Source organism: Podarcis muralis, chromosome Z (genome assembly GCF_964188315.1).
Source record: "Podarcis muralis chromosome Z, rPodMur119.hap1.1, whole genome shotgun sequence".
NCBI lineage: Eukaryota > Metazoa > Chordata > Lepidosauria > Squamata > Lacertidae > Podarcis > Podarcis muralis.
Window position 1 is genome coordinate 10,949,334 of NC_135673.1, and position 22,117 is coordinate 10,971,450.

At 40.1% G+C, this 22,117-nt stretch overlaps 2 protein-coding genes across 12 annotated transcripts in view; one reads left to right on the forward strand and one right to left on the reverse strand.

The window, feature by feature from the left end:
- Window positions 1-22,117, reverse strand: part of RALGPS1 (Ral GEF with PH domain and SH3 binding motif 1) — a 214,439-nt gene that overhangs the window by 82,805 nt on the left and 109,517 nt on the right. The window lies entirely within an intron of this gene.
- The window catches only part of ANGPTL2 (angiopoietin like 2), a 29,992-nt gene continuing 11,040 nt past the window's right edge, over window positions 3,166-22,117 (forward strand). Inside the window, exons 1-2 of the mRNA XM_028715431.2 lie at window positions 3,166-3,720; window positions 14,873-15,717. Coding sequence (XP_028571264.1) covers window positions 14,919-15,717 — 799 coding nt within the window. The 5' untranslated portion in view covers window positions 3,166-3,720; window positions 14,873-14,918. The remainder of the gene's footprint in view (window positions 3,721-14,872; window positions 15,718-22,117) is intronic.

The window sequence follows — 22,117 nt, forward strand, 5'->3', positions numbered from 1 at the left end:
GAAGCAATCGTAACTAGCGAGGGCACATCTGGACATGCGCACGTCGCTTTTTGCTGCTTCTGCGCATGTGTGTGATGTCATTTTGAGCATCTGCGCATGTGCAAGCAGCGAAACCCGGAAGTAACGCGCTCCCCATAACCCCATGGGGTTGCTGCGGAGCGCAACTCCAACACACTCAACTCGAAGCGTATTCAACCCGAGGCATGACTGTATTTATATATATATATATATATACACACAGAGAGAATAATAATCATTTGAATGACAAGCCAAAAATTTCAACAAGCTGCAAAAGCAACAAACAATTCATAAACCTACAGGTATAAGGAACCTATGACCCTCCAATTGTTGCCAGTTTACAGCTCCTATCACCCACTTCTTTGCTACCAGCATCAATGACCAAGCTGGCTGGGGCCAAAGGGAACTGGAGTCCAAAAACAACTGAAAGCTACAGGTTTCCGGATCTTCTTTTTAAAAGCAGTCAATGCTGGGGCTTAACAGATTTCATCTGGAAAGGCTACATATAATCTCCACAGGCCCACGTATTGGCTCCATCAGGATTATTTGTGCTTTGTAGCCTAGACTTCAGATACAAACAAAATGAACCCAAATGCACGAGATTTATGGGGTGGCAGGTTTTGCAATTTCACAAATTGTCAGTGAATTGTAATTTTTCAAAGATGAATAGTGATCAATCAAATGAACCCTGCAAAATCACTTACCATCGGTAGCAAGCAACTACTGAGGTACAGCCAAGTTCTACTAATATGAAATTTCCTCAGATAGTATCATAAACATTGGAAAGGTCACCAATATCCTTTTCTTTTTGGAAAAATGTACAGTTCCCTTACCTTGAACTGTTTTTCCACATTGAAATGCCTGACAAGAATACAGCCAGGAGTTCTTCATAGGTACACTTTGAGATTCTCCTTGTTCACAAGCCGAGAGGCGCTTAAGAGCTATGGAGTTTAAGAATGGGGAAATAATGCCTCTCAAGCCCTCTAGTCACCACCAGCCAGCCTGCTGCTTAATATACCTATAGTGAGAACTCATGCCAATTAAACACATGGGTCAAGAATTTTAACTATAACAACAATTACCAACTGATCAAAGATTATTATGGCACCTAAGATTATTCTGTAATTTACATATGACTGAAGCATACATATTCATGCCAAAGATATGGTTTCCATTCCGAGAGAGATCTAGAAGAGTTTCCCCAGAAAGGAAAGATACAGACAAGAAAAACATCTCAAACCATCTCCCTATCTCTGCTTTCTAATTGGAAGCTTTGTGCAGGGTTTTATCCAGAGCCCTGCTGGACAATCCCATCAGCCCATCTAGTCTGGTATCCCATATTCACGGGGGTCAAGCCCGATGTTTATGAGGAGCCCACAAATAGGAGCTGAGTGCAACAGCAACTCTTCCCACTTGCAAATTTTAGCAACTGGTATTCAGAGGTATACTGCCTCTGACAGTGGAAGCAGAACGTAACTACTGTGGTCATTAGCCATTGGTAGTCTTAACCTCACTTTTATCCTGTTGTTGATTTTTATTGTATAATTGTAATGTTTAGAATGTATTGTATGATGTCTACACATTTTTTTTTAAATAAGGTGTCTAGTAAGTGTAAGTATGAAATAAATTAAAGTTGAGTTTGAAAAGAGGGCCAGGTGGGCAAAGGGACCATCATCCAGAGAGGTTGTTGCATGCGATCTGCGGCAAACTGGAAGTCCACAGCCCACAAATTTTCACTGTAATCACCGCAATACAAATCAAAGTATTGCTGCTACAGATCAACACTGATCATCCAGGAAAGTAGGTATGAACTACCAACCTAAGGATTCAAAAAGCTTGGTACTTTCTTCAGTAAATCTTTCCCGCTTATTCTCAACCAAGTGCCTTTCAAAGACAGACAGATAAGGGAAACATTTTCCAGAACTGTACATTTTTTCAGTATGACAAATGCGCACTTAGAAGCATTGCTAACATAGTTCCATGCCTAAGGTTAATGTCAGTGTGCGAGGTGTGGAAATCAGTTAACAGTTTGAAATTGGTCCCAGAATTTGCATGACAAAGCAGGCAGCCACTAACATGCAATCTGAAGTACATTAAAAGCCAGCTGACTTCACATAGGGTCACAATGAATAGGTAAAGGACCCCTGGACAGTTAAGTCCAGCAAAAGACGACTATGGGGTGTAGCACTCATCTCACTTCAGGCAGAGGAGCCAGTGTTTATCCACAGACAGCTTTCTGGGTCATGTGAAACAGCGTAGCTGGGGGTGGGTCACACTGGGCACCACTCACTTAGGATGGAATAAGAACCTAAAACACATATAGTCTATCACGGAAGCAATGCAATAATTCTTTCTACGGAAATTGTGTAGCAACTTGTACATAGTTGTAACAGGTAAATCTCATCCCCTGGGCCTGGACCAATAAGCAGGTTCTGTCAAGCTTTGAGACTACTGCTTCCCCTAGGGGCAGTAGTAGTTAAAAGCAGCCCCCTGGGCAAATTGAAGGATAATTATGTTGCACTTCCAGGAAAATGAAGGGCATGTGGGTATGCAGGGAGAAACAGAGAGTTGAAAAGTGTGTGTGTGTGTGTGTGTGTGTGTGTGAGAGAGAGAGAGAGAGAGAGAGAGAGAGAGAGAGAGGGAGGGAGGGAGAGAGAGAGAGAGAGAGAGAGAGAGAGAGAGAATGAGAATGCATGGGGTGGGATGAGGGAGAAAGCACAGACATCCAGCCCAATTACAATGAAAATAGTGAATGCTTAGCCATTAATCTCATTTCTAGGTATTATAATGCAAGTTCTACACTCAATTATAAAGAATGAGTCACAGTTATTCAGATCACACACACACACACACACACACACACACCACCCACTTTTATTTTTAGGTGGGGGGTTAGGTTAGTTAAAAATCTATTACATAATCCCAGAGAACTACACCCTGCCTTGAACAGCAGCGGCTAAAGCTGTATGAAGCATTCATATCTAAAGCCGTCTGTAGCTTTTCAGCATTGCTCTCTGACAAAGTCCAGGGAGGCAGTCTCCTGCACATTTAGATTTCTCCAAGCTGTGGAGAGCTGTGACATCACCGGGTAAAAGTTTGGCTTCAGCCAGCCCTCTACTGTTTGTGGTTAAGGGGAGGCCCTGAATGTGTCTCTTGCTGGTGGATCCCTTGCCCTTGTGGGAGGGGGAAGCGGAGCTTATCCAACCAGAACTTGTCTGCTTACCGCATGCTTGATTATCTCCCCCCCTCCTCCAGCATGTAAATCCACCACAAAGAAGCTGAAGTTCAAATAGGGCTGTTTTAGCTTCGCTTGAAATGATGGATTGAAAGCTTCAAAACTGAAATGCAAAGAGGCAGAGCTCCTGAAAAGCAAGTCGGTGCTGCAGCCTATTGTCCCTGAGTGTCCATAGCATGGGGACCGACGGCTTTGATTCAGCAAGCAAGTTAAAGGAACAAGAATTTAAACAATAAGGAAGTAACAGGACTGCAATAGCCTTCTTATGTTATCCGTCCAAGCACAGTACCAAATGCATGAAGCTTTTCATGCAACAGAAACTAGATAACCCTCATCGCGAATGAATGCATTTATTTTGCTGCAATCAGTGATGTCACTATTTCTCTGGATGATCTAGTCAGCGAATCTTTTATTGTTATCTTTAAAACAAGTCTCAAGATTGAAGAGAGAAACCAGAAGGAAACAGGGTAAGAATTTGAGATGTGTCACATTTAACATATATTTATATTTTCAGTGCTAGCTGCAAAGTCATTTCAAAAGTGCTCTTGATTTAGAAGAACAATGCCAGATTTTTGATAAGGCTGATAAATTTGAGTTAGAAATCTTAAAATGTGGTTTTCTTATTGAAATGAATTCATCTAAACACTGAAATGTTACTAGATCTGCATAGACTTAAAAAAAATAATCAAAATGAATGTTTGTTAATTTAGTTGATGTGCCAAAGTTCTAAGCATTTCTTAAAGTAAAATCAGCAACAACCAGTCCATCACAATATTGATTGTTTATGTGCAAAATAATTTTTCCTTCCTAAATATAACACAGCAAAATCCTCTACACTTTGTGTCACTTATTTGAAAGGACTATTGTATTACAACCCAGGAAGTTGGTCTTTCCTTTGACGCACTGATCAAAGATACAGAAAGTTCCTCTAAGTAGCAGCTCCTAGAATATCACAGTGTTTGCATGTTTAAGTGAAAACTCATTTTTTTAAAAGTCCAAGCTAAGTAGAGCTGGGAATAGTCCTCGCAACAGCTTTTGCAATAGATGCCAAGTGGGAAATCTGAAGCATGCAAGATATGATCAAACAGTGTTGGAAAGCTCTTATTTTGCAAAGTTCTTAACACATGAAACAGAAAGCAAAAAATGTTAACACATCTTTCAGCATGGATAGGCTTAAAAGAAAATAAAGTGAGGCCACTGTTAAAGGGGAGTAAGAACAAATGTAACATTTGGGTTTAGCTTTCTAACATTTCTAACAAAATGCTGATAACTTCCTGCTTATCTCAGAAACAAAGGTTGCAGGGGCAGTTATAGGGCCTGCCGTCTTTTGTCAGCAATCTCAAAGAGGAAGGATACAAAGTTTGGGATAGGTAATCCTTTAAAGTTTCTGAAGGCATTCGGTACCATTTCAAAACAATGCCCTTGCAGAATTAATCAATGATCCCTGTCTTTTGGGGCATCTATACCACTCCTCAGCAAGTGGGAAATTTGCTGGAGGAGCTCTCAACCAAATGAAGGGGGCTGCATTTACCTGCATAGTTTAAATTACACAGAAAAACAGGACTGCTTCTGCCACACAGGGGTTCAGTAACAAAGTGTGTGTGTCTGTTTGGGGGTTAAGTATTTTGGATGGTTCTGATATTAAAAAACACTTGCTGCCAGACCATGTTTCACATTTGAGGAGTATGATATGCTTGTTATGATAGTTAACTTTTAAAAATATCTATCTGTCTGCTCCTTACAATATCCAACACAATGAAGTGGCCTCATATAATTATTTTTCTCCTGTCTTAAGAGGAGTGTTTCCACATACAGCAAGTTCCATCTAGAACTTTGTCTTGCAAAAATCTTATTTGGCTCTTGAGCCCTTCTGCTTTTATGCACACTGGATTGTGAAATGCATGAGTACCTGGGAGATTAACCCCTGTTGAATTTTTTTACAAGAACCCATTCTACATGGAATTAGGGTGACAACAAAGGCTGTGTCAGGATGGGAGAGAAAATGATTTTAAAAAGTCATTAAAAGTACCTCACATAATTTTTCATTCCTTAAATATTTAATTTGAGCTCCAGCAGAACAAAACAATACTCAGCACTTATCGACAGGGTACTTATATTCATCTGTGCTGGGAGTGTCTGCATGTAGTAAGATTTTGGGATGAGGTACTTAAGAAGGTCAACACCACAACTAGGCAAACAGTTGCTTAAAAAACTTAGTCAGCTATTTTCACTGTTTGAGCCTGGGGTAGCATTGTATTTAACAATTTTATTAGATTCATGTTACTTGCTGCCAGATTTGTGATAACAAAACTGTGGTAGAACAATACAACTCTATTCATATATCTCTGGTACAGTATTTTTTGGCAAATTGCCATTGTGGATGGAGAAACTTACTAATGAAATCCAAGTCATCAAGGGAGAGCAAACCAGGTGCCTTTTCCCCCCTTTCTCCCCCCCCCCTTTTTTTTGCAAGAAAGCAGCAATGCTATTTTTCATACTAATAAGACTGACAGTACAAGGAACTAGTCCAATATAGCAATGTGGAATACAATTACTCAAATGTCTAGGGATTTATAATATGTTAATACTGTCTTAAGCCCCTCTCTTTGATGAATATGATATGAGTGATTATCTTCTATATTATTATTAGAAGAAGAATCCAATTTAAACTTCAGCTATATATGAAGCAACTGTAAAGAAAAGAGCTCTTGTGATCATGTACAGAGTGACCTTTCCTCTCTACCAGCTATGGGCACCTGCTAGCACATTTCTATCATTAAGAAGCAGAGCTCTATGCCAAAGTGGATGATTTAAAGACTGGCCCCTGTAGCCCTTTGTTTAGAAGCAAAGCACTCTATAGTTTGGGTGCAAACTGCTTTATAGCTCACAGGCTCCAAATATTTTACATAAGCATCTACTACTGAGTCATCTATGGTTCCAAACTTTCACCAGGATAGCAAACATTCAGAAAGCTCCCTGAATTTGCACCATTCATACTGCTAGCTGATCAAAGTCTACCGACACAAACAAAATACTTCAGTGGTCTTCTGGTGGTGGCCCCTAACCCAACATCTAGGAACTCTCACTATTACAAAATGCCAAGGCGAATGTTGCTTAGGGGAAATGGGAAAGAAGGAGAATGTGAAATAGTCTGACAACTTACAGTATCTACAATAAGATGGGAAACTAGTTAGAGTATCTATAATTAGAATACTTTTGTCACAATTACAACTTCAACAAAATTAAGATTAGATATCAAACCAGTTTTTTCTACATTCTAGCTATGACAGAATGTATTATAAAATAAGTGGCAACTTTATATAACTACAAATGAACTAGCACCTAGCGGTTGGGTGTCCAGCATAATTTAACTGACTGCTGTCACTGTGTGATTTTTTTTAAAGGACATTTGCACAGAAAACACCCATTGCAGCTTTGCATTCTGTATTATTCCCAGAAAAAGGGAATAATACCCTAATGAACTGCCTACTGCAATCTGGTATGTTCATAAATGGTCAGAGACTCAGGTTTATTTTTTCAGGGAAAAATACCACATGGCTAAACACTAGGTCTTTCATGAATTCTCATTCATTTGGGTATGAAGGTTTGCTGCTTATGAAAATTGGGCCAAAACATTTTGATACACTACTCAGCCTGTGAACTATTATGGAGAAAAACCCTCCAAAAACTGGTACCCAGTTGCCCAACCAATTTATGACATACATATAATGAAAGGGGAAAGACCATGAACTTTCATATTCACTTGGGTATTAACTTAGGTTTCCATCTATCCTTAAATGTGATTTGTGATCACATTTATTTAACCATGATCTGCTTTTGTTGATGTTAGGAGTGAAGTGGGAATTGCTGGGCAGATTGATTATCTTTGCTTTGAGCTTGTTATATCTATGAAATATATGTTTTCCTGACTTACTAAGGCTGATTTAATTTTGATAAGCTTTCTAAAACTTCGTACAATTATCTTCTTACCTGAGTATTAATTGTTCAGGCATTAAAGGTATGCATTCTGAACTCTTGTTAGATATTTTTCTGTATGTTTTCAACGTGTACCATGGGAAATGGAACCTCGAAGTGGCTGCATCTAAACCAGGAATGGACTCTGATTCAGTACAGCATGGGGCCTTCCAGAGACATTGCACCCCTCTCTTAGTACAGCAATAATAGTAGCTATTCGCTGAAATACGCCTCTAAGACATAAAAGCCTGCCTTGGTGCTGGGGTATAGCTGAGTTGTTAGTCAAGCCAGAGTGTCAGCAAAATACAAAGTAGATCAACAACCTCCAAAGAGCAGAAGTAAAACTGCTGAAATTTCAGTGGTATTTCAAGATAGTGTAGGTAAACAGGAAAGATGGAGCAAGAAACTCAGCGATGATATAATCCACACATTCCAATAAGTGCCTGTGACACACAAATATCTTCCACACAGAAACATACTATGGCAGTCCTGCTTGCTAAGTCAACAATGGATGTTTCTGAAAACTATAGTTAAAATGCAGAGAAACAGAGAGTTAAAGACAACAGGTGTGTGCTAGCTTGGGAGACAGTAAGCAGGCAAATTAGCAGTGGCTGCCCGAGAGAAGTGGTGCAGAATCAAGGCTGGCATTGGTGGGCACCTGGTGAATGTCCACACCCCAGTATAGGGTCTACTGATTAGAATCACCTGGACCCGTTCCATCTCTTTGTCACTGCAACCTGCTTCTGCACCTGCCTCTTGCTCTGGCTCAGAGCGGATAAGCAAGCAAACAACAGTTATGAGCAGTAGCTGTCACTGTCTGCTTTCTTATTGGTTTTGTCTAGCAAGCAATCATGGGATGGCACTGATGAAGCAGATGAGAAGCACCAACAGGCAACAATAGTAGTGAGGGGGTACACTTATTGAGAGAGGAGAACATATTGAAGGTGTCTTGCCCAATCCTCCTTTCCCCGCCTACAAAACAAACACCCCCCCCAAAAAAAACCCTAGCTGAGATCACATTTAATGGACCAGAATGCTTAGTGGGTTTGTTTTTTTAGCTTCTCTCCAAAGCGCAATGTAACTTCCCATAAAACATTGCATTGTGCCACCTGCATACTCTGCACTGATAAATTCCTATTGTACAGCTCTTTGCATTTTAGCATAGCAAAACAAACAAACAAACAAAATATCTTTAAGATAAATAGATTTAATGTTTAGGCACGGAAAATACCTTTATGATATTTTATGGCTGTGGGGATTTCCATTTGTCTTAGTAAGAAATTTTAATATAACCCTAGTAAATACATATGCTAGTAAAGACAAAGTATAACCTGTTTCTTTTACTATGGGATCTGAAGTATATTAGTCTCTTGCAGTGTTGACTTTAGCTTTCCAAACATCAGCTCTGTCACTTAAAAAGAATTCTGCAAAGACTCATAGAAGAATCTTTGTTTAAATTACAAAATGTTCTCCCTCAAACATATAATTCATAGTAATTTGTAGTCCTTAAAACTGCATAAATAAGATTACCCACAATTCTTTTTTCCTATTTTGAAAACTCTACCGTTGTGAAGATAACAAAGGTAAGAGCTCTCATGAAATGTTTCATGAAATACCAAGCCACCACTTGCAGGCTACAACTTTGTGACTATATAAATAGTCACAGGATATATAACAGGATATTAGGACTGAGCCACATATTATCCAAACAATATTTTCAGTGTGAAAAGTGGGTTTTCAGGTGAAATAAGTTTCCTGAAAGAATGCCTAACCTTACCCCTTTTGTGTCTATTTGTTGGTGAAACTTTTTTGGTCCAAGTGTGACACTGTCATGTATCCAATCAGATTTGGCTATGTGACAATGTTAACTAAGGGCAACTGAAGCTAATTCAGAGGGAACAGAAACATTGCTCTCAATCCCAATTAGCTTTGTTTGGCCCCTGAAGTAGTATTGCCTAGCCAAATGTGATTGGCTATGTGACAGCATCATTATTACAAGGATGCTGGGCAACTGAAATAAAAAATTGTGTTGAAACTGCATCAGGTCTGGTCTTCAAAAAGGTTCCCAACAGAGCTACCACCTGAAAGCCAAATACAAAGGAATGGGAGTAAGTGCAGGCTGCTGTACACATGGTGTGCATTATCTATCTATAATATACATGCACACACAGATTTGTAAGCCGAGGTGGTACTTTCTCTCTGATCTCCCCATGAAAAAATATCTAAAACAAAAAGGGTATCCGAAAAATTGCATAAAAGGCAGAGTGCTTTTCAATGGGTGGGGGGAGGTTCCTAGAAGGTGCCTCTTGTGTCAGAAATAACATACTATTCCAACATCATATTATCTCAAGCATTTTAGTCTTAATTGTATAATCAACACGCGAAATTACTGGGGATGAAGGATATTTTTGAGGGGTATGTCAGTGCAAGCTTTGTGACACCATTAAAGATTCTAGGACACTGTCCTCAAATCATATAATATAGCCCCTTGGGATGGCAAAATGTCTGGGGTCCAATCGATCTGAGCTCTTGCTAAATGTTATCATATAGTTCTTATCAGCGCTATTTTTTTAGAAAAAGGTGCCAGAACTCAGCATGAATGCTTCCTTGGTTCTCTTATAATGGCAATGGTGCCCACCTGAGAGGTGCTGGAACTGAGTTCTGGTGAGTTCTGGCTGAAAAAAGCTCTGTTTTTTATTCTCTCTAGCATTTAGAAATAAAGTACTCTCCTCTCCTGGCTGGTGGACCCTTAACTTGCACTGAGCTACAAATATAATATAAATGAGGTCCTGGCATAGGAAGGAAAACTTTATCTAGCATCACAATGATAATTTGATAGAAATTTTGAAGAAATTTTATTTGCAACTTTAACAAAAGTAGCAAAACATGCTATAACTTAAAAGCTGAAAGTATATGTAAAAAAGCCTTACAGTGCAACATGATAATTCCCACAGTGAGTCTTGGTTTTCTCACTTGTAACTTGAAGTGCCAAGGAAAATATCTAGTTTTGTTTTTCCTTGTCAGGAACAGGGGAGAAAAGTAATATATTTTCTTTGGAAGCTTGTTTCCCCTCTACTTATTAGATAAGAACATTTTCAGTTGTGCCCCTCGAGACACAATTAGTTGAACAAACGCTTTAAGAGTAAACACAGTAAGGTCCATTACTGCCTCACTCTTCTTACCCCTTTGCCAGCCATTTGAATAGCCAAGACCAGATGGTTAGAAGAAATCCCAGCCCTACTTGTGTTAATGGAAGCTCAGGCACTGATTTCAGCATACTCAAAATTCCACACTAAAACACAACAGCAAAATCATAGAATCATAGAATCATAGAATCATAGAATCATAGAGTTGGAAGAGACCACAAGGGCCATCGAGTCCAACCCCCTGCCAAGCAGGAAACACCATCAGAGCACTCCTGACATATGGTTGTCAAGCCTCTGCTTAAAGACCTCCAAAGAAGGAGACTCCACCACACTCCTTGGCAGCAAATTCCACTGTCGAACAGCTCTTACTGTCAGGAAGTTCTTCCTAATGTTTAGGTGGAATCTTCTTTCTTGTAGTTTGGATCCATTGCTCCGTGTCCGCTTCTCTGGAGCAGCAGAAAACAGCCTTTCTCCCTCCTCTATGTGACATCCTTTTATATATTTGAACATGGCTATCATATCACCCCTTAACCTCCTCTTCTCCAGGCTAAACATGCCCAGCTCCCTTAGCCGTTCCTCATAAGGCATCATTTCTCCAACTTCTCCAAACCAGTAAACCAAGTTCAAAGGCATGGGTTTTTTTCTTTTGGATTCAGAGCATGAAATGTGCTTTTAAAAAATGTGTGAAGGAAAGGTGAAAGGTAGAACTGTTAAAGAGAGCCAGTAGGGTTGAGTGGCTATGGAGCTGAAATCTGATCTGGCTAAAGTTCCACCTCAGCTATAAACTCACTATGTGGCCTTGGACAAGTCACTTTCAGCTTCAGTTTCCCATCTTTAAATATAAATAGCAACAACCATTCTTACTGTCAGGCTCCTGTCCCAAAGTACAGTGATAACAACTCTTAAAAGGTAAAGGTAAAGGTACCCCTGCCCGTATGGGCCAGTCTTGACAGACTCTGGGGTTGTGCGCCCATCTCACTCAAGAGGCCGGGGGCCAGCGCTGTCCGGAGACACTTCCGGGTCACGTGGCCAGCGTGACAAAGCTGCATCTGGTGAGCCAGCGCAGCACACAGAATGCCGTTTACCTTCCCGCTGGTAAGCGGTCCCTATTTATCTACTTGCAACCGGGGGTGCTTTCAAACTGCTAGGTTGGCAGGCGCTGGGGCCGAGCAGCAGGAGCGCACCCCGCCGCGGGGATTCGAACCGCCAACCTTTCGATCGGCAAGCCCTAGGCGCTGAGGCTTTTACCCACAGCGCCACCCACGTCCCTATAACAACTCTTACTTGTAAACAAAGAAGAAATCTTTATTCAGGCTAATAGCAGTACAGGCTCAGCAGCAAGCACAAAGGCCAGAAGTCAAGATTCCAAAGTTCATAAGCAAGGTTCACAATAGAACAAAACCTATGAATATGTCCCAACAGTTGACATGCCCCTCCCACAAAGCTTTTAAAGATGAGGCAGGGTGAGCTCACTCAGAAGACTCGTTTGTTCTATAGTTCTGCAACATGCACAAAGTGTGCTGTTTGGCTGGGTGCATCTGATCTCACGTTCAAAGGCACCATCTAGTTCTTGGCGACAAGATTGTGTCCTGCACCTCTGCCTCTAGCTTGGCTGCCACCTCCTTCTGTTCAGATCCTCCTTCTTGCTGGCCAAAGTCCTCCCCTCCTCACTGATGAGAAACTCTTCAGGAGGAGCAGAGGAGAGAGCTGGCAGCTCTGCTTCTCCCTCTCTCACATCTAGAGTCACAAGGGGAGGACATCTCTTCTTCATTCCTGGATGCCAGTCTTCCAGTCCCCCATTTGCTCCTTCTTCCTCCTCCACGCCATATCATGTCAGAGCCAAGGGGCCCATGGCACTAACATCAGCAAAGCTGGCACAGCAAAGGGACATAAACACTAAAATATAAGATGCTACATAAATTACTAGTGATAGAAATAGCAACAGCTGCTGCTATAGTGCATCTAAGTACAAACATTGCTAATATTATGACTTATCTTCATACAAATGATCTTTATCTGGGCACTTTTGTTGTTGTTGTTGTTGGAGGAGCTTTTGTGATAGCAAAACTAGAGCATTAAGGCATTATGGCCTTTATGCTAGCCTACTCTTAAAATGGAGAAACACTGTAAAAATACAACATGAAGGAATTTCAACAGAAAAACTGAGATTCTAGTCATGTTTAATAAGGGTTTGAAAGGAGAAAGAGGGAAAAGAGAGACCTGAAAGCTATACATTGAAGCAAGTCCTCACTCCCACCCCCGAGCCTGCTTTTTAACAACTACTATGCTCAAGACATTTTCAAGAATAGTTCAACTGTGTAAAGTAAGAGGGCTGGAAGCCTGCCAGGGTCACCAAGTGTGACCCACTGTGCAAATGCAAGTTAAAGCTGTCTGAGGGAGTTTTAATTTATGCTTCAAATTTCTTCAAGAATTTGACTGGCATTGCTTTAAAGACTACACAGAGTTTATAACAGTTCCTTCTTCCTTTCACAAAAGAATTTTGTAATACAGTACTATCATGCATTATGTTAACACTAGAAATCCTTTCTTGATGTCGTCATAGTCTGAGCTCAAGTACTTACTAAAGTGCTGTCTCATTTGGATTGGCTTTTGATTTGGGAATTAGTTAGGCATTACAAAATCTTCACATCTATGAAGTAGATATTTTGAGTATTCTGTTTTATTGTATTTCCTTTTTTAAAACTGCTGTTACCTTGCTGTAGGCTTTTCGAAAGGTCTGAATAGAAATTTAATTGTATAATCAATCTGAGAGGTTTTCTTGGGAACCCAGAAACATTTTGGGGTGCTACTTCTAGATATTCCAGCCAAAGGACTCTGCAATACACATCTAGAGAAAATAGAACCAATACTCACTATAATTTTCCCCTCAAATCATTTTTATTAAATGCTCACTATTTTAAAGACTTTCCTTGGGACTGAACTTTGCAGAACATTAGAATTGAACCTAGCTCGGGAGCTACACTATGGTTACACAGCTCATGGTTTGCTTTGAGAAAGACAAACCATGGGCCCATTTTTACAGCTAACACTAAACAAATTTGTTGTGTAGCTTGTTGTAGAATGGCAGCAGGAGGTCCATGGGAGGAACAAAGCAACCACCATTTTATCACTGGCCACCAGCACACTTACTCATTTGCTGTAAGCCATAGTAAATGAAAATGAAGCAATGAGTAAAACTGAGCATTCGGTAACTGAAGGCACCAGGCACTACATCTGTCACAATATATTCTTCTTCTTGAGGCAGAGCACCGGATTGTACTCCTCCACCCAACCTAATTAAGATTTATAGTAAACAAGGCAGGTCAAGTTATTTTGGCACTTGAGGTAAAAAACTCCACAGATGCCTCTACCTGGCAATAAAAACACAGCAATTAAATATTTGTTGCCATTTAATAACATCCAAAATCAATCATGTGAGGTGGCTGCCTCACTCAGTCTAATGACTATCTTTCCTGAAGAAGAGCAGAATATGGACACATCTTCAAAATGCCTCCTCTTATTTCAAATCATCTATCAAATCAGACTGAGGGCTCTCCCTGAAGAAGCCCAAGCACTGGAGCAACTGTTTTCCAACTTTTCCTGGCCCTCCTGGGTTTACTCAGTATTTGATAGGACAAGAGGGCATTGTATGAAGCTAATCTATCCCAATTTATTAGTAAAACAACAACCAGTGAGCTCTCACCTACCACTTTTTCCACATCTCAGACTGCTATTCCCACCAACATTAAACAGAGTTGTGCAGGGCGCTCTTTCTATCTCTGCTTCTAACGGTTGTAAACAGCCATTCAGTCTGCATGGGTAGGCAAACTGAGGCCCGGGGGCTAGATCTGGCCCAATCGCCTTCTAAACCCGGCCTGTGGACGGTCTGGGAATCAGCATGCTTTTACATGAGTAGAATGTGTCATTTTATTTAAAATGCATCTCTGTGTTATTTGTGGGGCATAGGAATTCATTCATTATTATTTAAAAAATTAGCCCAGCCCCCCCCCCCAAAGTCTGAGGGACAGTGGACCAGCCCCCTGATGAAAAAGTTTGCTGACCCCAGCAAGCTACATATCAGAGAGAGCAAGGGAGGGAGAGATGGAGAGATGTAAGCAATCATCAGAACAAAGCCCAGGGTGTTACTATTTACTTCAAAAGAATATGTAAGCTACTAACATGCTGTCTGTATATACATATTTATTTATTTCCCCCATCACAAGGGAGACACCTAGTCACTACAGATAATGAGGCTTATGACAACCTTGTCCATTCTCTTTTTAGAAGGCCAATTTAACCAGATTTCTGGTTAAATTTGCCTAACTGCTAACTTGATTTTGAACAACAGTTTCATACTTTTAAATAAAGAGGTATTTCTAAGGATCAGTTACCATTTTTAAAACACATTTACTGCCTAGTAGAACAGTACTGCTTTTTTGTTTGCTGTGATTTATTACTGGGTATTTAATATTGCGTATGTACTTCTTATTTAAAACAGATCACAAAGCGCTTTTCATACAAGCCAATTCAAAAATAAAGGGACCATGAAGGCAGCAGTTTGCTTATTGCTAATGGCTATTGTGGGAGTGCGTGCCAGCAAGACCCAAGATTTTGAAGGCAGCGATGAGGGAGAGGAGCAAGAATTCATTTACACAAACAGGTATAAGCGCTCCAGCGACACACAAGACAAGTGCACTTATACCTTCATTGTACCTCAGCAGAAAGTGACGGGTGCCATTTGTGTTAATTCAAAGGAACCCGAAGTACTTGAAAACAGGGTAAATAAGCAAGAACTAGAGCTACTGAACAATGAGCTGTTAAAGCAAAAGAGGCAAATAGAAACCCTCCAGCAACTGGTGGAGGTAGATGGAGGAATTGTTAATGAGGTGAAGCTTTTACGAAAAGAGAGCCGCAACATGAACTCGCGGGTCACCCAGTTGTACATGCAGCTGCTGCATGAGATCATCCGAAAACGGGACAATGCTTTAGAACTTTCCCAACTGGAAAATAAGATACTGAATCAGACTGCTGACATGTTGCAGCTTGCAAATAAATACAAAGACCTGGAGCACAAGTACCAACATTTGGTATCCATTGCTAATAACCAGTCTATAATAATTGCACAGCTAGAAGAGTACTGCCAAAGAACACCCTCCATTAAACCAATCCCACAACCTCCACAGCCACCAAATCGAGTCTACCAGCCTCCCACTTACAATCGTATCACTAACCAAATATCCACCAATGAGATCCAGAGTGACCAGAATTTAAAGATTCTACCACCGACTCTCCCAACCATGTCTTCAGTTACCAGTATCCCAACTTCCACTGACAAACCATCAGGTAAGTGGAGTACTCAATATACCTAAATATCACCAATGCCTAAACAGCTTTATAAAACAAAGTCTCAATCTCATTATTGTGTATAAGTTGTAATGATGACACCTCAGAGCTTAAAAGAGTGAGATAAACACCCAGCTGCAATAACAAGATGGGGACGTATGAGAATTATCAGGCAGGGCAGGGTTGAGCTCTTTGAAAAAACCACATAGTGCAACAGTGCAAGACAACTAAGCTCTGGAGCTAGAGGTGTAGTTTTTTGCTCACTATCTTCAGATCAGACTGATTTCTTAAAAGCATGGAGCATTCTGGACTGCCCTTAATCATCCCTCCAGAATACCAGAAGCTGCGAGGGGCGAGTCAGGCCAATTTCATCCAACTCCACCTTGTTCCCTGTCACATCCAACTGACATCCTCAACGTTTCAGTAGCCCCATTTTGCTGCATAGGCATGGGATCATTGAGGTCAGTATCAAAGGTATGAAGTGAGCAAATGATAGTGCTATGAAACCGCTTTATACATTTTGCATTCTTGCTTTAAAATAACAGGATTTGACATGTCAATACTTTGTGATAAAGATGGGATTAGCTTATTTTCTAAAGATGCTTTGCATGTTGCCTGACCTACATTATACAATGCAGAAAATTTGGATATTTCATTCAATTCATTCATTCATTCATTCATTCATTCATTCATTCATTCATTCATTCATTTGAGCCTTTATAAACCATTAACTCATAGAAAGTATAATAGTGGTGTACAATAAAATAAAATAAAATAAAATAAATAAAGTTAAAAAACAATTAAAAATAATATGATACAGAACAAATGACCAACACGGAATCAAATTAATTATTTAAAAACACTTGGCAAAAGAAAAACACTTTTATGCAAGTGATGAAATATTAAAATTGTAGGCACCTGTCTTGGCCCAGTTCACATGTTATAGTAAACAATAATAATTTACCAATAATGTGCCTTTCTGAGTTGTTTTCCTCCCACTAAGGTTCAAGGGTAATAAACCATTATCCACAGCTTAGTGGTTACGTCCAAACCAGGGATTGCAGCTTGCTTTGCTCTGATAATGTGTAGTTCTTGACAGGCTGGAGAGGTGTAGGGTGTGTATGGGTGGCCACCTCTAACTATTGTGTGGGTTCAATGTAACCCATTTGTTGGCTCTGATCCTACTCACAACTGGTACGTAGCCCATGGATAGCTGCATATGAGGAAATGCAGCCCTTGGGCTCAAAAATTGTCCCCATCCCTGCTATAGCGATTCTGAGTACAAGGTTGCATCTTGGGTTTGCCAAGGGTCCTATGCGCAATAATTTTTATATGCAATGGTAAGTTAATTATTTCTTCAAGTTAATGCAGAAGGATACAATCAAAATCACTGGAACAAGTTACTCCTGATTTGAAAATTAAGTCCCATTTATTTAAATTCAACTAGATTAGCATGGATCCAATCCAGTGTTGTATGAGTTTACCTTTTTTATCTTGTAAGAGTACCGTGTTTATACAGACTGGGGGTGGGAAGCCTGTGGTTCTCCAGATGTTGCTGGACTAACTACAACTCTCACCAATCCCAGATGTTGGTCATGCTGGCTGAGAGTGGTGAAAGTTGGGAGTTAAACAATATCTGGAGGGCCTCATGTTCCCCACCCCTTGTACACACACACACACACACACACACACACACTGCCAAATAAAACAGTCTGACAGGTGGGAGGATATAGCAAGGGCAGGAAAAAATAATCAACTCATTTGTGAAATATTGGGTTAGGATGATTTGGAGAATTTATTAAGCCTCGTAAACATTCCAGGGTCCTTTAATGCACAGCATAAAATAACCAAATAAAAAGGTTTATTAAAAAGGAGTCATAACTTTTATTTTCTTAATGCATCAACCATTTCAGAGGTTACTTAAAAACTGAGTAAAACAACCAAAAGGACTATTCATAGCTCTTTCGGCCCAAAGAAACCAGGCTGTAAGCAGGCATGTTGAAATACACATGGTTGTGTTTTCTGCTAGTATTGTTTTTACTAAGGGAATGGTTAGTGGTAAAAGGTGACCTCACTCCAAATAGCAATGCTATTATTGTTATTATCAGTTTTTCCATTATGAACTCCTTGATTTCAAATGGATTATAACTTGGCCAGAAACCTTTGCTCCAGGCTATGACATGACATCAAATAGAGCAACCTGGCAGCAATTAAAGAATCAAAATAAAAAACAGGTAAAACACTGTTTCTAATACCAGTAGCAAGAAGAAAAATTCCCTGTTACTGATACTTGAGCCCATTGTTAAAAGTCATGCTACAAGCGGGGGGGGGGGGGGAGCAAAAAAAAGAAGTACTTAAGCATTACATTGTTCAGCCACAGGTTTCTGGATGACTGCACCTTTGGGTATTGTGTTACTCAGAAGAGGAGCGCAAAATTTCATCAGAGAATCGTTTGCCATATACTGTACACAGTCTGAAAGCACTATTAAACAAGAGACAATAGTTTGGCTTTATCATGGCCCATAAAGAGGAACCTAAGTGGAAGCATGAGGGGAAGAACAAAGTTAGGCAGCAAGATCTCATAAACAAATGTTTAAAAAGACACGCAAAGCTATAGCCACATCAAAGAAATGATATATGCATAGATGGGACTACATAGAGTTTTGAAATTGCATGAGAGGCATAGGCATTCACTTGCACAAATCTCTGCTGAGAAGTGATGTGGCCCCATTAGTTCATGTTACTTCCTCCATCCAGCTGAAGCAGTAGCTCTTCTCGGAGTGAGGGATTTTAAGATATTTGGACTAGATAAAGGTAAAGGTAAAGGTACCCCTGCCCGTACGGGCCAGTCTTGACAGACTCTAGGGTTGTGTGCCCATCTCACTCTATAGGCCGGGGGCCAGCGCTGTCCGCAGACACTTCCGGGTCACGTGGCCAGCGTGACAAGCTGCATCTGGCGAGCCAGCGCAGCACACGGAACGCCGTTTACCTTCCCACTAGTAAGCGGTCCCTATTTATCTACTTGCACCCGGGGGTGCTTTCGAACTGCTAGGTTGGCAGGCGCTGGGACCGAGTAACGGGAGCGCACCCCGCCGCGGGGATTCGAACCGCCGACCTTTCGATCGGCAAGTCCTAGGCGCTGAGGCTTTAACCCACAGCGCCACCCGCTAGATAGGACTAGATAGGAACATCCTATTGTCTAGTCTATGCATATTGACTTGAAAGTATGCCTCAGAGTGCTTAATGAGGATTACTTCTTAGAATGTGTGTAAAGACTGTAGTCTTAGAGACTTATTCACACGAATGTTAGCACATGGGAACAAAAGAAAAGAATCAAGCTGTGCTGAATTCCAGTTTCATCAGACTGTCATTGGTATGACACCAGATAGGTTTTTAGCAGATGAGAGCATATTCATACTGAAGGCCAATCAAGACTGAATGCAGAAGCATGCAGAAACAAACCCAAGACTACTTTAACTTGCCCTAAGCTTTTCCCCATTGCCACCATGGCATATTGTCAGATTCATACGTAATATTAAACTATGATTTAGTGATGCTCACATGTGTCTGTAGACTTGCATTCTTCCCCATTAATCTGTTCTCTTCTAGTAGAGCCAAAAAGAGATACAACCTGTTGCTTCCAATTCCAACTAAGCATAGCTGCATGTTATGGCTGTGCCCAAACAAACAATAATTTGTGTAAACTATGGTTTTGTGTGAGGGTATTAACCTTTGACCCTCTAGTTGTTATCAGACTACAAATCTGATCATCTCTGGTCAATGGCAATGCTGGCTGGAGCTGATGGGAGATTGAGTCCAACAACATCTGGAGGGCCAAATGTTGGCCACCCTGGTTGAAGAACAAGCCAATGTCAAAACACAGTTGATTATGCTAGCTTGTTTCCCTGAACCATAGTAAATATTGGCACAGTTTCTAATTTGGATGGAAGTACATAACTATTGGAAGTTAAAATGGAAGCAAAACCTTCCAATCTCATGGCCATGTCAGAGGAAAAGAGGTGGGTATGTAAGCCCTATCCTGTTCAGACTCATGCTGTAGTGCTAAATTATAGTTTAGCATAGCGTTCAGTAACTTAGTAGTTGCTTAAAAAGGGGGCTTCTGACAGAGTTTAGTATGATGTGTATTTTCAGATCATAACCTTGGTCTTAGGAAACAGAAATGAGAAATTCATATCAAAGTTTACAGAACATAGTCTGATGAGGTCTGAATCTGACAAGTGCCTGGATGGGAAACCACCTGGGAACATCTATATGTATCCCATCACTGAAGGCAAGATATAAAATTTTACTTGTAAACACGTTTTGTTAATACTGAAATACCCTTCCAAATTTAGTGAAGCAAATCCATACATAATCATTACTATGACAAAGTAAGAACAACAGCACTACATGTTCAACATTTAATTCCATAACTAGGCCAAATGTGGTTTGGGGGGGAAGGAGAGAAATATGGCATCATATTTTAAAGATATATACAGAAATATATTTTGTCAACTTATGACATATGTGGTAAATCATAAATTCAACAGAAACACTTACAATTCGGGCAAAATTTCATTGATAGTGTCACAGTGAGTTTAAACTTCTTTACAAATCCCAGGAGAAAATAAAACGTGACGGATACAATTTTTCAAGCGCCAGGAAAGAGTGTTCCACAACAAAAACTGGAAAGAAGCTGCACATAAGCCTCAGACAGTAGTGCTGGAGAAAAACATTCTCATGAACGTCACTAAGAATAAAGGAGTAGCTTTCGTAGTGCCATAATTTATTAGACTTGCTATTTTCTGTGGATAGGATTAAAGTAATATGTTTTTGTCAAACTACTTGCCAAATGGTCTCATTCTACAATAAAACATTTGAATAGAGCTACGAACAAAGCTGTTACTATATTTAAAAAGGGCCCTTAAACTATGTCTAATATGCACAACTGTGAGGGTGGAATTCTATACACTAATACAATTGTTCCATAAACATAAGCATTTCTGCTTGCTAGATGGCTTGCTAGATTTCTTCCTATGTGCTGTTCTGGGGTTCTCCCAACTCTCCAGAGCATATTTGGGGGAAACATGGGGGAAGGAGAGGGAGGAAAGTCCCCTTGTGCTAGCTTATGCAAGCAATACTGGGTTAAGTTGACTCCAGTCTTGAGTATGCTGTAATTCTAAGGGAACACAGAGAAGTCGCAGAATTCAGTTTCCTGAGATAAACAACTTCCAGTTTCTTTTAAAAAGCAAGCATGTAGTTCCTTGCTAGTTTCCTAGCAAAGTATGCTTGAAAGTGGGTAGCCTGTTGAAATCAGGCTGAGTAAGATTTCCAAGGGCATAGCTTCAATGCCTTGCAAGATTTCTTGTTCTGCTAGTCCCTTGACTGGCAAAACTGAAAACAGCCATGTAGTAAATAAATAATTACAAGGTAATGTTTATAATTACATTCATTTGCATGATTTATTAATGCTGCAAAGTATTGGTTTTCATGGCAAGGAATAGAAATAGATTTTTTTAGAGCACATACTCCAGACAAATTTGTTCTAGGTCCTGGAAGAATGCAGTCAATAACTAAAACTACAGCATTCTGGACTACTGATGGTGAATTCACATGGCCCTTCTGCAATCATTTAATGTCAAGATCTAAATAGATTCCATTATTGTGGCCAGATATAAAACCTTGCATATTTCTTAGCCATGGCTACCTGATAATACCTAAATTTAATAATAATACCTAAATTTAAATACTATTTATATAAAAATACATTTCTGTGTTCCTATGCTTGGTAGGAGCTTTCCCCCACTTTTTCTTCTCCATGATCCTAAAAGGTAGCAGTTGAACAGAAACCATTTCTTATTCAGAAATAGGAGGAATTCACAGCACCAAACACTAGATTTGTACCTTCGATCCAATGCCACTTCCATTGGCAGAAAGCATTTTCTGCATATGGAAGGGCCATTTTGAGCTAGCAAAGAATGTTGGGTGAGAAAAACAAGCCTAGAGCCAAATAAATTGTTGCATTTGCACAAGCTCCTCTGGAAAACTTTGTATGAGCTCCTTACAATACATTTTGATGACCTGCTAGCGTGCATATGCTTCAGCCTGTGTTTTCAGCTCACCACGTTTCTCATCCTTTGATGCAACCCATAGAATATAATAGTTGCACTGCAAGAGGATGTCTGCAACTGCTTGTGCAAGATTTCAAAAATATAGCATTAATACATTTTTTCCTCCCAATTGTTTGCATCCCTGACAGGAACGCATCATTAACTGCAAGATACCACTTTTAATTCTGAGTCCTATTACATAAGGACTACAGTTTTTCAATTCTTTTTGTTTATTGCCCAAGTAACCCTGCATGAAACATATTTTCTAAAATGTGTGAAATACATTTTCT